The sequence below is a fragment of the Penaeus vannamei genome, chromosome 19 (genome assembly GCF_042767895.1).
Source record: "Penaeus vannamei isolate JL-2024 chromosome 19, ASM4276789v1, whole genome shotgun sequence".
Classification (NCBI taxonomy): Eukaryota; Metazoa; Arthropoda; class Malacostraca; order Decapoda; family Penaeidae; genus Penaeus; species Penaeus vannamei.
In genome coordinates, this window is record NC_091567.1 from 27,654,206 (window position 1) to 27,669,205 (window position 15,000).

Sequence of the window (15,000 nt, forward strand, 5' to 3'; positions counted from 1 at the left end):
GTTAGAGACAAACCAAAAAGTTGAGTGCAAAGCAACAGTAAATACAGCTGTAAATGTTAAGGCTAACCACATATATGGAAATATCTACATCAATATTGTTATCTATATCAACAAATTCATATATGTTCACATCAGAGGAAATGATGATATAATGATGACTACTGATTATCATAATTCACCTGAAAGATAATTCTGCTATATGAACTACACTGATGATGAGATACCTGAAACTGAGGAGATAACTCTCTTTGCTGGTGAAAACACAGCAGTGGAAGAGTGGGGACGTCTAAAGGGGCTGGAGGTGAAGCTTGAGCTGTGTGTGACACCACGAACAAATGGTGAACCACAGCGCTGCAGATTAGGATTTGAAGATGCAGTCTCTCGTAAACCTGAAAGATGCATATTATGTGGTAAACTCAATTTTTTACCCATGGCGGTATGGTGTGAACTCCTCCTCTTTGGCGTGGCCCTATGCTGCGCCTCCATTTCCGACTCTTCAAATAGGCTCCATGAAGACCCATGATGTGAGTCATTCCTAGCCTGCACCTCATTTAGGTATTCTTGGTATTCTTCCTGTGTCCTGCTTGATCTAGGACTAGTTTCAGGAAGCTCAAACAATGTTTCAACAGATATTTCCCTGTGCAAACGGAAGCTCCCCTCTCGAGAGAAGGGGCTTCCACCAGGAGATTTACCCCCTTCTGAACAATGTTCTCTGATTTTCCCAAAAACAAGAATCTCCATTGAAGAGGATCGCTTATTAAGTTGTGTCAAAATACCTGACCCTTCTTTCCGCTTACATACAGGAGATACTGCTACTTTATTAAGGTCAGCTCCTTCACTCATGGTTCTGCTATGTTTTTCAACTGTGGGTTTGAAGCCAATTGTTACTGAAAAGCTGTTGTTAGAACCTCTAAGGGCTCTTGTCCCCATAACAGGGGCAGGAGGGCTCATGTCACGACTGGCAGGAAGACTATATGAGGATGCTGATGCAGGTACAAGCCTTCTTTTTGGAGAGGTATGGGGTGACGTCTGAGGGGAAGAGTGACTTGAAGAGAGCATGGGATTGTCTACTGATTCCTGACTGCTGGAGAGGTTTCTTGTAAGGACGTGTCTGTACAATCGTGGGGATGGTTGGTTACCCATGCTAGTCTTACGAGTGTGGTTTACAATGCGCTTTGGAGAAGAGTGATGGCTACTAGCAGGGCTTTCACTTTCTGAGCCAGAAGCACCCACTACAGAACTGTTTCTACATGAACCAATCTCTGCTGGGCTGCTTAGTGGGCGTACATCTACAGGGCCACTGATTACTGGACGTGTTTTGCCATTAGCTGCTACAGGACTATGTTTTAACTTATCTACATCACGCTGCTGCGTGCTACTTGCAACTTTACCTTGGCTGCCATGCTTCTTGTCATCCAGCAGTGGAGAATGTGTGTTGCTTCGACTCTTCCTCTCAAACTTTCTGAACAGAGAGGGAGAGGATAGCTTCTCCTGGGATGAAGAATCTTTATCTTTATCCCTATCTTTCTCTTTTTCTTTCTCTTTTTCCTTTGGTTTGCTCCTCTTTAACAACCCCTTTAGAGATGACATTGCTGACTTTTTCTCAACAACCCCCACCTCCTTCTCTTTTTTCTTTTTCTTAACCTTTTCATCTTTTTCTTTTTTCTTATCTTCCTTTTTAATTGACAAGGACCCCACCGGAAGTGTTGCACTCCTATGCATTTCCTTGCTTTTCTCCTTTCCCAGTTTGTCTTTGCCCTCAGTGTCAACAGAGAGGACTTTCTTGCGAGCCCCCCTTGCCTTCTGTTGTGCACTGATCTGGTCAAAATGAGGAAATTTGTCCAGAGAGCCCTGTGACTTCAAACTCACTTTCTCACACTTCATGCCAAGGTCTTCTGACTTGGCACTTGATATTGATCCTTGATGATGCCCTTTACCTTCCTTGCTGGAGCTGGTTCTCTCCAAGCACTCTAGGGACCCACCTACAGCCCAACCACCCCTTATGTCCCCTTTGGAAACTGATCTTTGTTCATCAAGTGTCAGAGTGGAGAGTCTTTCATTTCCCTCTGTCTTCATCTCTGGTTCAGATTTGGCAGAATATTCTTCATTTGAGGTTACATTGCTGACTTCACTCTCTTCACTCTCTTTAGACCTCAGAGAACCTGTTCCTTGTGATTTACATTCTTCCAGGTCGGGAACTTTGTCAAAATCGAAAACCTTGCCTTCCCTCTTTGAAGTAATTAAGCGCTTCTCATTCACCCTGTCCCCAATGGTGTTATCATTTGCATCTGAACCTGTTCTTCTTCGTGTAATCGTTTCTTCAGCAGCCACAGCTTCCTTGGCACCTGAAAATGATGAGTTTGTCTTACAGGTAAATTTTGGAGAAATTGGAGACAATATTGGGGACTGCGGTATACTTTCATCATTATCTAAAATCTTTATTGCCACTTTATTGACTGGAAGCACCTCTGTATCTGATACTCTCTGTATGGCTATAGCTGTGTCAGACCTTTCCAAGTTGGCCATTCGTGCCAGCTTTGGTTTGGAATGGTCAACAGCTTCATCTAAGGCTGGTTTGCTTAAATCAAAGACTCTGTAATCTGAAGGCTTCTGTGCGACCTCTATCAAATTGTTAGTCTGAGTTGTGAATGGGGATATAGGAGATTCTTGAAAAACAGGATTAATAATAGTATGTCCATCTGCTGCAATCACCCATTCACTCTCGTATGACCTAACTCGATCATCATAAATAGCAGATTCTCTATGGCTTTTGCTCTCCGTATCTGATACTCCAGACTTTAGGACAGTCTGTGGACCATGCACCCCCTCAATATTTTTCTGTTTGCTCTGAACACTACCATCTGCTCTCTTTGACCTCACTGCTGGATGAATCACTCTTGCTGGCTTGCTGGAACTTTTAGTATCACTTACCTTTTCTGCCTTAGCTTCACCCAAAGCTCCATTATCAATTTTATTTACATTTGTCAACTCTTTTGAAGGTACCCATCCTTCATTATCTGTCTTTGAGTCTTTCAATTCTTGATCAGTTGTTATGGGATGTATCTCCTCTTCCTCTATGTGAGTGTAATCATCTGTTAATGGGGCACCTCCTGTGCACCTCAAAGGAACTTTGCTCTCCGCATTCTTGTTCTTCCATTCAACATTTTCATCACTGGTGTCAGAGTCAACAGGAGCTTTGGGCTGTTCTTCTTCTATCAGAACACTGTCTTCTGCCACAGTGAATCCCTCTGATATCTTCCTAAATTCTGATACAACAAGAGGTTTATCCTTCTCTTCCTTCTGAATTTTGCTATCCTGTGCTGCATAATAATCAGCCATCTTGAATACACTCCCTTTACCCATATGCTCTTCCCATCGGCCATCCTTGCCACTTTTAATTTCCTTAGATGGAATGACTGCAAATACACTCATAGCAACTTGTGGGTGTTCAATTCCTATTTGATCTGCCATATCTATTTTTGGACAATAAATTACAGGTCTACCATCAAAGATGTAATTTTCACTTGGTGGAAGGAATACCTCATCCTCTAGGTCAGAAACTCCACTTCTACTTGAGTGCCGGCTTGGTCTGTCTGAATTGCTACATGTTTCCCGGGCATTTGGACTTGATTTGTCACTTACATCACTCTTTGATTTATTAGACTTTCTGCTCTTTTCTGCCTCAGAAGCAGGAACTGGCTGACTGTTACTCTCCTTCTCCTCTGCACCAGATATGGAGGTCTTCTCTGACTGATGGCTCTGCTTTATTGCATCATGAAACACATGTTTTGTTGTAGAATCCTTTGGTGAATCATTTTCTTGGCTAGGAACTTTTTCAGCTGCACTGACATCTCTAGGGATCTCTTCAGACTGACTGGTGGATGATGTTAGTGTAGAACCTCGGGATTTGTATCCCACTGAAGACTGTTTTCTTTCGACTGAACCAGTAGGTGAACTTCCATTCATTTCTTCATCACCTTTCAGCTCTGTTGTGTCTACACTGTTCATCACATCTGACAATCCCTCCTTTTCCTCCAATATACCCTCAGTTACAATGTCACAAGTCTGGTCAGCTCCTGATGATACTGAAGCTGTAACAGCAGACCTTTTATCTTCATGTTCTACTCCTTCACCACTGCTGATGCTAATTCTACTGTTCATTCCAATGTGACTTGTCGGAGACTTGCATGGCTCCCCACTTTCCTTCCCTTTGTCAGGGTCCCCTGTCTTGCTTATATCCTCATATTCTGAACATTCCTGATGGCTCTCTGGGAGCTCCATCTGGTCTTCCTGTGATCCTTGTGACTGAATCTTATTATTCTGTTCCTCAGCAGACACCTTTGATATAACTGTATCTTCTGATGAAATAGACTCACTGGTCTTTCTCTTTGATGCTTCACTTTCATCAGGCAAGTATTTGGCAGACTTTTGATCAAATTTCTCTACTGTGCTAGCTTTATCATAATCCATTGAGAGTTTCTGCAACCTATTGCAATAATCTACAATATCTGTTGATATAGAGGTCTTCTCCGCATGTCTCATCAGATTTTGTTGAGTCAATTTTTCTCCTCCAGCATTTGGAGAGAATTCATCCCTTCCAGACATATCATCTACAGCTGCTGCAGTCTCATAATGTGTACCTTTAAGATATGTATTAGGAATTCCAACTGAATCTAAATCTAGATGAGATGATTCCGAGCCATATCTCAAGTATCCATTGTCTTGATAAATGCCATCAGAGACACTTCCTCTTGCAGATCCTTCCTTAGAGACAGGACCACTTTCCACAAGGGTAATATCACCAGCATTGGAAGAGAGTGTTTCCATGTCATCTGAGAGGGTATCCGTACCAGGGAACTTATCTGTGTCAGTGAGATCAAGACTATCTTTTGATTTACTTAAGCAAACTCCCCTGTGCTCACCTGGCCCACTATCTTCGACCATGGCTCCCTCTGGTACAAGAGGTTCCTTCAAACTTGAAAAACCTGACTCTGCTGCAGATTCTACTGGACTGACCAGTGACTTGCTAAGGGATGAATTTATGCTGCTCACATGTTCATGCATTGCTATATCCACACCAGAATCAAACAAGGAGCTAGGGTAACTTTCTCTTTCATCTTCCTGAGTAGAAGCTCCTGCTGCCATGGCATTCACTTCAATATTCTCCTCCCCATGGACTGCATCCATATTAGTGCACTTTTCAACATCAACAGTATCAAACTCAGACCCTTTCTCAAAGATGGCTTCAGATCTTATTTCATCTCTTGATTCTAACAGTGTTCCACTCATAAGAGACATTGCAGCCATTCGCTCTTGCCTGATCAACTCCCGTTTTGCAGCTAAAGCCTTTTCTGAATCTATTGGTGCACTAGTCAGTTCTATGACCAATCCTAAATCATCATTCAGGCTATCTGGCTGTGATGAAAGCATTCTGTATGGAAGTGATTCAAATGAACTCTCACTTGTGGTGCTGGATTTTGTATTCAATTTGTGTATATCTTTGAGACATCTTGGTTTTTGTGAACTATCATCATCACTCACTTCTTCAACCTGGCCTTTCTCTTGGACCTCTAAATGATTGCCATCCTCATTTTCTTCGACTTCACTAATAAGAGAAAGTTTATGATTTTTCTTTTCATTAACAGCTATGTTTTCCTGGGTACTGTCTAAAATAATGGGTATATCAGAATACTTGTTATCATTATTTGCTAATGACTGATTAATATCTTTGACTACATATGAATCTATGTTCTCAACTGAAATGGAGTCAATATCAGCAGAATATACAGTAACTGGACTTGAAACTTTTTCCTCTTTTTCAAGTGATTCAGTGATCAGTGAACTCTCTTTTGAAATTAGTGATTCATCAGCAATTTTGTTTACTTCAACTGACTCCTTTTCTCTTATCCCACTTTCAGTTTTGAAGTCAATTGGCTTCTCTGAGATATCTTCTTTTGTCTGGGAATCTTCCATTACACCATTTTTGTGGATTTGGAGCATTTCTAGCATCTTCTCATTAGATCTACTAGGTTCATCAAGGTTTCCATTTCCAATAAATGTTTCAGAAATGTTGATGACTGCCTCACTCTTTACAATAAGGGAGCCTGGCAATTCCTCCTTTTCCAGCCAGGCTCTCTCTTGAATGCTCTGGTCCTCAAACCTTGTCACACTTCTGAATTCATCATCATTATTTGGAATATCAATACAACTTTCACGCTTCATAGTAGGTGGCAAAAGTTCTTCACTCTTCACTAACTTCTTTTCACTTCTTCCTGAGGATTTACTCCCACTTTTCCCACTTACTGGAGAGAGAACTGGAGACTGATCTTCTTCTACTGATTTATCAGGACTTTCTTCTTGTTTTGCAAAGTATTTACTTACTTCTTCCTCACTGAAGCCCTGTACTGAAGCCTTCTTTGTATCAATAACAGACACAAGACCTTCATCACAGCCTCCAATAATTTCAGTGACTAACTTTTCATCATCTTCAAAGCTTATGGATATACTGATCTGTTGCACATCTTGTGTCTTGGTAACTTCATATTGGTCATTCAGAACCCTGGATGTGGTTGTATGAATGACCTTGTCTCTGACATTCACATTAACACCTTGACTGCCATTATGGGTATCTGCCTCAATGCTTCTATCACCATTACCTTTAGCCTTTGGAATAAGGTGTTGATATTCAGAACTGCCATGTTTTACAAGATAGTTTTCAACAATGTTTGCAAGATTTTCTTTTATTATATTTGTAGCTCTACTTAGGTCAGCTTCACTGTTAATTCTCACAGGGTGTCTCTTAGGTTCTTGTGTAACAACTGTTTTTTCTTTAGTGTCAGAGAATGAGAATTTACATGGTGGCCCATCATCTTCACTGGTTGAACTAAAACTTTTCTTGGCCCATTCTCTGCGTTCTTGAGCAGAAGAAACTGCTCTCTGATAATACTCAGCAGCCTCTTTCACAATCTCCTGCTCAGCTTTGCCAGGCGCTGAATACTGTATGTTCTGGCAAATAACCTTCCCAGGGATACACCGATATGGATAAGTACACTCCGATGAACCCCTCCGAACTTTCAGTAGTGTCTCACTCCTTCTGGAAAACCCAGCAGGTCCATTCATGCATCTTAAGCTACCATGTTGATAGACATTGCCTGCATCCACCACTTTTGTTTTCTCATCAGATTCCTGCCATAAATCTTCCATAGGATTAGACACAATGGAACAGGGCTTTCTGTACTGTTTGCCTTCCAGTTGGTTGAGGACTCCCCGGACAGACAGTGGCTGTCCTGACACAACTTGCTGACCAGACACTGCCCATCCTCTAGGATAGAAATTATAAACATTGCAAGATAGATCATCAGTGTCAGATGTTGGATAATCACTGACACTGTCATACGATGACTGAGGGTCGAGGCTAGATGCCCGTTTGTCACTATCACTAGATGATTGAGGGTGAAGAGTGGTGGATGTGTCCGTGGCACTTTCTGCTGATGACTGCTGACGCAATACAGCAGAAAGGGTTGGAGGATGCAGCGAGATACCACAAGCTCCCATGGGATCACCTTCTTTGACTGATAACTGACCCACTGAAAAGAAAAGAAAAAATATAGATAAAACAAGTTTTCCTTCTTTAAAAGAGGTAGATATGCAAAAATAATATGTAATTCTACAATAAAAATAAGCTACATAATAATTCCATATTTTTTACAGCCACAATTACAATAATTTGACATAAAACATAAATGAAAGTAAAAATTTAAACCAACAATAGTAAAAAAGTAAAAAAAAATAAAAAGCTATTTGCACCTACAATGATATAGCATTTCTGAAATTTTATATTCTAATTCAGCACAATATCAATCATATAGAAAAAATCTAAAACATATACAATATAATGTTATACATTATGGCATAATGAAAAAAAACTGAAATTGTTATTTCTTGTTGTTTACTATTTACTTTAACATGCAAGTTAAAATACTTTTTTCATCCAACAGTCATCAGTATATCAATGATTACTAAATAATAAACAATAGTCCTTTTATAAACTCACTAACAATTTTCTCCTTTTCAGCTCTTAAACAAATCCTGAATGAACATATCACAAGATACAGTTGAACTGATTACATAAAAAGAAATATTCAAGAACAATTTCCATGCACTCAAAGCACATAAAATTTCAAGAAAACTTTTAGAAATTTAGATAGCATGTGTAATAAAAAAAGAGGAAAAACATTAAAAAATCAAAAAATAGAAAATAAAATGTTCATCAAATTTTTCAAAGATATTATAAAAACAGTGTGATACCTGATAATCTAGAAGAGTTGTTGATAGCCTATATATCCCTAGCACAACAAATTATTGTCACAGTGATAAACTGTGGTAAGCAAGACACTACAACTATGACTGGTTAAATAGCCCAGTATTGAGCAGAAAAGCTTATCCTAACCTGCAGCTTCTTTACTGTGACCAGTCAGAATTTGGCATTTTTTTACTGATGAGAAAATTGGTTGAAAAAAGTGATAAATGGATATATTTCAGAATTCACTAATGCAATGGATTTTTAACCACATTTTTTTTGTCTAACAATCTTAAATGGAATAAAATAAATGAAAATCATAATAATTTGACAATGAACACTTTTTTCAGGCCTTAATCTTAGTCAATTAAAAGCATTCTGAATTCACAAACATTAAGAAAATTATTGTTTCTGATGGTTGCTGTTACTCAACTTCAATAGTCTTTAAATAACAATCAGATTACAAAAACATGTTAACTACACATAGCTACAAAAATAATATAATTTGAAAAGATACACAAGATATATGTCAAAAAGATATGGAAACATTGGGCCTGACTGACTAAATCATGGTAACATACATCAATTGTATAAAGGATCATAAACAAACACCTCCATACTGGTTTTCATTATCAATATTCCACTGGCTTTTCAATACTAGCTATTTGGACAACAGAAATAAGTAATCAACCCATTGATGCCCGAATGGCATGTACATACATCCTATATCCACTGTAATTTTAGTTTATTAATTTTGTTTACACAAATGACCAAGACGTCAATTACTGGTGCTCCCTGGTTACCCTTTTCCTTGTTTTCTTTTTTTAAACAATACTGCTATTAGTATTCTAATAATAGTACAATAATCATAGTGCCAATAATGATAAGAACATTACCAATATCAACAGCATTATAAAAAATAATAAAATCTAAATGATTCAAGCACTGGGATTATCTGATAAGGTCACATATGGCCTGCTTATCAACTCCTTGGTAAGTCAGCATTTGTGGCTATTTGTGTAAACATAATTCACACAACAAAACCACAGTGGATAGTACATGCAGCCAGCACCAATGGGTTAATCTGCTGCATTTCATTTCTTTTTTATATTCCTTAATGTTATATCTAATATCTGTCATAAGCTTACATAGTCAGTCAAGCCCATGAAACAAATCTAAAGTGCTAAGACTGATAATAGAAAATGTTGTATTAAAAGGATGCATCTTTAAGATGTATCTGCTCTTACAAATACTGTGGCACAAGTTACTTACACCTGCAGTATATGAAAATGATATCCCACAGATGGCTTTCACACTCACCTCATGTCCTTGTGTCCACGTATACAATTAAGCAAGCACACACAGAATGCATCATACGCACTCAAATGCACACACGCACACATGCACACACACACACACACACACACACACACACACACACACACACACACACACACACACACACACACACACACACACACACACACACACACACACACACACACACACTAATCAATATACTCACAAAAGAAGTGAAATATCAATAAACATAACATGACAGTAAGAGCAAAACCACACCTACGAAGATGCATCCTTCAACAAACTGTTAAAAAAATAATAAGTAATGTTAATATTTAAGTTCCAAATAGTGATAAAAAAAAAATAAATAAATAGAGAGAGAGAGAGAGAACGCAAAAACAAACTCAAAGAACTTACACCCACACCCAGACCCCTGCACTCCCGTCCCTCAGCACCAAGGATCTGATAGGGAGTTTTTCCTGGAGTCCAAGGGATCTATTGAGACAGGCATGTGATGACCAAACAAAAATTTTATATAATAAAAAAAAGCCCAATGAGGAGGAGGAAGGGGATGAGGCAGAGGGAGAAAGGGGAGAGATATACAGGGAAGAGAAATAGATCAGTGCAGAAAAAGAAAGGAGAAAATAGGGAGAAAAAGGGAAATAGTAGTAGTATAAGGTATAAAAACAACTTTTATGTAGAGAAACAATAAAAAAAACATAATGAATACACAAAAAGTCAAGAAAATCACATTAGAAAACCTGGAAGAGAAAATGTAAACACTGAAATACATTCAATGGCATGCTATCTAAAGTAAACATAAAAGGCCATCCATGTAGGAAAAATACTGATGTAACATCTAGGCCAACAACAAGAGCACTATTTAACACTTTTATGCAATTGCTACACTATACTGCTACATCTGCACACACTTAATAAGAAAGCATGACATTATCATTTATTGATCATTTAATCTAATTATTTACTGAGCAATAAAAACAGGAAAATATGACACTCATGAGACAGAAAACAAGCTTACTAATAACATGGTAAATGAGGTAACAAGTATGCTGCATAAGGCATAATTAAAGCATTCTATAATTATGATATGAATAGCTAAAATAGTGCAGGCCTATTAAAACCAAAATCATTATAAATCAAAAGTGAAATATTAAATAAACAACATAACTGAAAAATAATCTTGCTGGAAGGTGTTGCCAACATCACAAAAATGACATACAACTCTAGTACTAATCCACTAACTTTGACATCTTATGTCCTTTAAATATCACATTAGAAAGAGAAAACCCATCTCTCAGTAGAATTAAGGACATATTTTAGTAACCAAACATGATAAATTCTTGGAAAGAGGAAAACCAAAGACCCAAATTACCCCTATATTAGTTGAACATTGTCACTTACCAATCACTGACACTTTTCTTATCAATATGATCTTGTGGTAACTAAATTTCTTCTGACCCATTAAGCCATACCTACCAATACATGCCACATAACATAAAATCTCAAGGATGAGATGAAACACAGCAAGAAAGGAAAACAAAACCTGATATTTCAAGGAAGACTAGACTCCTTATCAAATGATTAGGATTCATTCATTTCAGTTCTATCAACTGATGAGCAATTTAGCCTGCCTCGAAACTTCACAATCTGTTGTTCCCGTGTTTCATTTTATCTCTGAGCACATGTTACTATGTTTATATAATTGTTCATGAAGTTTCAAGTATTACATAAACTTTCACTGCATTGTAATATACTATCAACTATTACTGCAGTGAAGAGAGAATATTAACAAGTGGAAATCCACTTCTGGACTTATTTTCTGAATGAGAACCCACTGAAGCTGAAATTATCCTCACTACCATATTTTTTCCTAAATCTTAGCCTCTTGTAATAATTCCTTATCTATATTCAGTGCCTATGCCAACATTCCTATCTAAATGGAAGTGTCTCATAAATAGGGCTAAATCAATAAAAAAGTGTGGACCAGTTCAAAGTTTTGGGCAACTCAAAGTCAAAAATTTCTCTCTACAATAAAGATCATAAATCAACTACACAGTTACATTATTCCATTTATAGAGGTAGAACTACATCAACTACTTACCTTTTCTATTTTCTTGAAGATTTCAAATTCCCCATTATCTACATTCAAATATTACAGTAAACAATATCACCAAATCATCAAGGGTTTTAAGTCAATTCAAGAGTAACTTCACATAATTGAGACCATAATGGGAATCTAAGATAAAACCAAATAGCTACTGGCTAATATAATAATAATACAGGGATTTAAAACCAATACAATCCAAAACTATTTTACTGACTGCCATTCATCTTTAACATCTGACAAAAATAATATGAAAAGTAAGTATCAACTATCACTGTAAACAGCAAACTATTCTGGAATATTCCATATCACAATGGATTAATATTATAACTTCATATGTTGTTATTCTAAATAATCATCACTGTTGGCCCTAAATAAAACTACTAAATTTATCAGTTTCAATATTGTTAATTCCACTTAATCTTTCATGTTTCTGCATTCATCTTAAACTTCTCTAATCTATAATCATTTAATGAATAGAAAATAACATTTGGAGTTTATGTAATACTTGTAACCTCTCAATTTGGCTTTTTTGTCTTTAAAATAACAGAGAGCCCATCTATTCACTAACCACTATTGCATGCATGAAACCTGCCTCTATTCAAATTGACGACAACTTCCAAAAGTAGAAAAAAAAATAAAGAAAAGAAAAAAAAGACTAAGCAGCAAATAAAAAAGGTCAAAAAAGAAAAAGAAAATCCTGAGTTCTTTACAGTACTATACCATTAAAGTTCGTGGGAGACACAGAACGAGCTAACTCCATCTGTGTGCAAGTAGCTCTCTCTGTGGTCCATGGTCCTGGAGTCACACTCTCTGGGATGCTTAGTGGGTCATCAAAGGTTGAGGGTTGACCCACCAAGTCAACAGCTGAAAGACAAAAGAACAATAAATAAAATCTCAGATATGACTAAACACTGAAACTGAGGTAGTTTCTATGACCATATAAAAAGTATACTCTAATCAGCAAATTTGTTGGTTAATTTGTAAAAGATTCAAAATGATTAAAGGAGAAGCCTTAATATCAAAAGCATAACTGATGGAATAACATCCCAAAGGTAATAAGATGAAAATTGTTTATTTTCTGATGTTGAAGGTCCTAAAGGACATGATTATATCAATACATAAAAAACATCATTACCAGCAATCACATAAACCACTTTCAACTTACTAATAATCTTTGTAATAAGAAAGTCATCATCAACAATGAGAGCATTATTGAAGAAGGCTTGAATCATGGCAAGCAGCTGTGGTGGGGTTGTTGTTACGATGACTCCAAACACATCTCTGGCCTTCCAAGCATAGGGCTGGGATAACTGTTCTACCTATATGGGAGACAAAGTGGCATCAGAGTAAAGTAGACAATATTAGAAAATATCAATAAGCAAAAAAGAGAGAAAAATGTAATTGGCAGTCCTTTAGAAACTGATATCAAAAGAAAAGGGAAAGAGAAAGTGGGGGGGGAGAGGAGAGGAGAGGAGAGGAGAGGAGAAGAGAGGAGAGAAGAGGAGAGGAAAGGAGGGGAGGAGGAGAGGAGGAGAAGAGGAGGAGAAGAGAGGAGGAGAGGAGGAGAGGAGGAGAGGAGGAGGAGGAGAGGAGGAGGAGGAGGAGAAGTGGAGGAGAGGAGGAGGAGAGGAAGAAGAAGGAAAGTGATAAGGAAAAAACAAAAAAACATTCTAACCATCACATAACAGTCTAGCAGCTCATTATCTTCTTGCTCTCGGTATGAGGCCTCAAGGAGGACTGTGATTGTTGTCGAAACTTCAGATTTTGCACTCGGGAATCCATTCTCGCTTGCCTGCTGGGCTGATTCTCTTGGGTGGCTGTTACTTGGATGATCTGCTGCCATCATGAAGAGGGTCCATCGCTTCAGGTCCACTCGTTGCTGAAATATGATGTGTACAGAGGTAGTTATGTACCATGTAAAAGAGACTCTTGACCTGAGCATGCATTTCTCCACTAATAATTTCCTAGCAAAACACTGTAGTGGAAAACACATATATATAAAAATATATAAAGTGAACTACAAAAATGCTGGTTCTTCTATCCTCACCTTGGGAGCTATGACAACTGCCTGCTTGTTGTTGTCCCTCCACAGAAGTTGTCCTATCGATCCTTCATTGCTGTTTTGGCAGAAGATTGATGTGCAGCTTGGCTCATTCACTTTGATAATACCTGAATGGAAGATTAACTACGTTTGAATAAATAAACAATTGCACAAATATTCTCTACAAACAATAACTACACATAGTTCAAAAATAATAATCTACAAACAACAAAGTTTCTAATCCAAAAAAATTACATAAACCTTTCCAAATTATAGGCAAACTGGCTCACCCGAATCTGATGCTAGAATGTCCTGAACCAGCAGAGAAGAGTGAGGCTGGGAGAGTGCCTTTGCCATGAGCATCACCGCCTCACTGTGCCGCCAGCCTCGCAGCATGCGGCACAGCAATCCGCACATTGACAGCATCTTGGCGTGTGACTTCTGTCACTTGTCCAATATCTTTTTTTTATGCATCCATTAATATAGCTTGTCCACTGTGGATGGAAAATATATTAATCAACAGATTTTCCTTATATTCTGAATATCAATTTCCTACACTTACTTTAGGCTACACAGATCCCTAAATATATTCACATATATACCAAATTAGGAAATTTGGAAAAAAGTTGTATCTAATTAAATGCATAATGTGTAGTAAAAGTTATCTGTTTTATCCACTTACCTTTTTGAATATACAGATTAGTGTACATCTCTATAACTATCACATCTAAACCTGCACCTATAATATCATTAAGTTTCTCAAGTTTGTCTTTGCAACACTTACTTTTCCATTTCATTATCAGTTCAAATTACCAGAACAAATTGAAACCAGAAACAAATTTTCGAATTTATAAAAATCTAGATAACATGCCTAGAGTGTCAGTTCTAGATACAGCAAATATGTACCTGTTTTTTCAAAATTATGTTTAAAATATCATATACACAATAAGAGTTAAAAGTACAAAAATAACTACTGAGGAGTCTGGTTAATTTAGCATACTGGATTTCTTTGTTAGAATGCCTTTGAAGAGAGTCATCTGCAGAATGCCAAACACACAACAGAGGAATACAAAGTTTGACAATAATTATTTTACCAGTTGGTATGAATTTATTGTTAGAACAACACAGACGTCACTAAAAGAGAAAAAAAATGGTATTTCCATTACTTTGCACTCTTCCTAGGAAGCTGAGCCACATGGATAATGCCACAACCAGCATAATTCAGTTAACAGT

General features: G+C 37.6%; 1 protein-coding gene across 4 annotated transcripts in view; it reads right to left on the reverse strand.

The window, feature by feature from the left end:
- Window positions 1-15,000, reverse strand: part of Hcs (holocarboxylase synthetase-like protein) — a 71,224-nt gene that overhangs the window by 43,547 nt on the left and 12,677 nt on the right. For 3 of the 4 annotated variants that reach the window (XM_070134140.1, XM_070134138.1, XM_070134139.1), the window contains exons 2-7: window positions 14,058-14,261; window positions 13,774-13,895; window positions 13,402-13,605; window positions 12,892-13,045; window positions 12,447-12,590; window positions 225-7,586 (exon numbers count right to left, since the gene is read on the reverse strand). In XM_070134140.1, the coding sequence (XP_069990241.1) occupies window positions 225-7,586; window positions 12,447-12,590; window positions 12,892-13,045; window positions 13,402-13,605; window positions 13,774-13,895; window positions 14,058-14,193 (8,122 nt within the window). In that variant the 5' untranslated portion in view covers window positions 14,194-14,261. The remainder of the gene's footprint in view (window positions 1-224; window positions 7,587-12,446; window positions 12,591-12,891; window positions 13,046-13,401; window positions 13,606-13,773; window positions 13,896-14,057; window positions 14,262-15,000) is intronic. The other variant, XM_070134141.1, reaches the window with a different exon arrangement.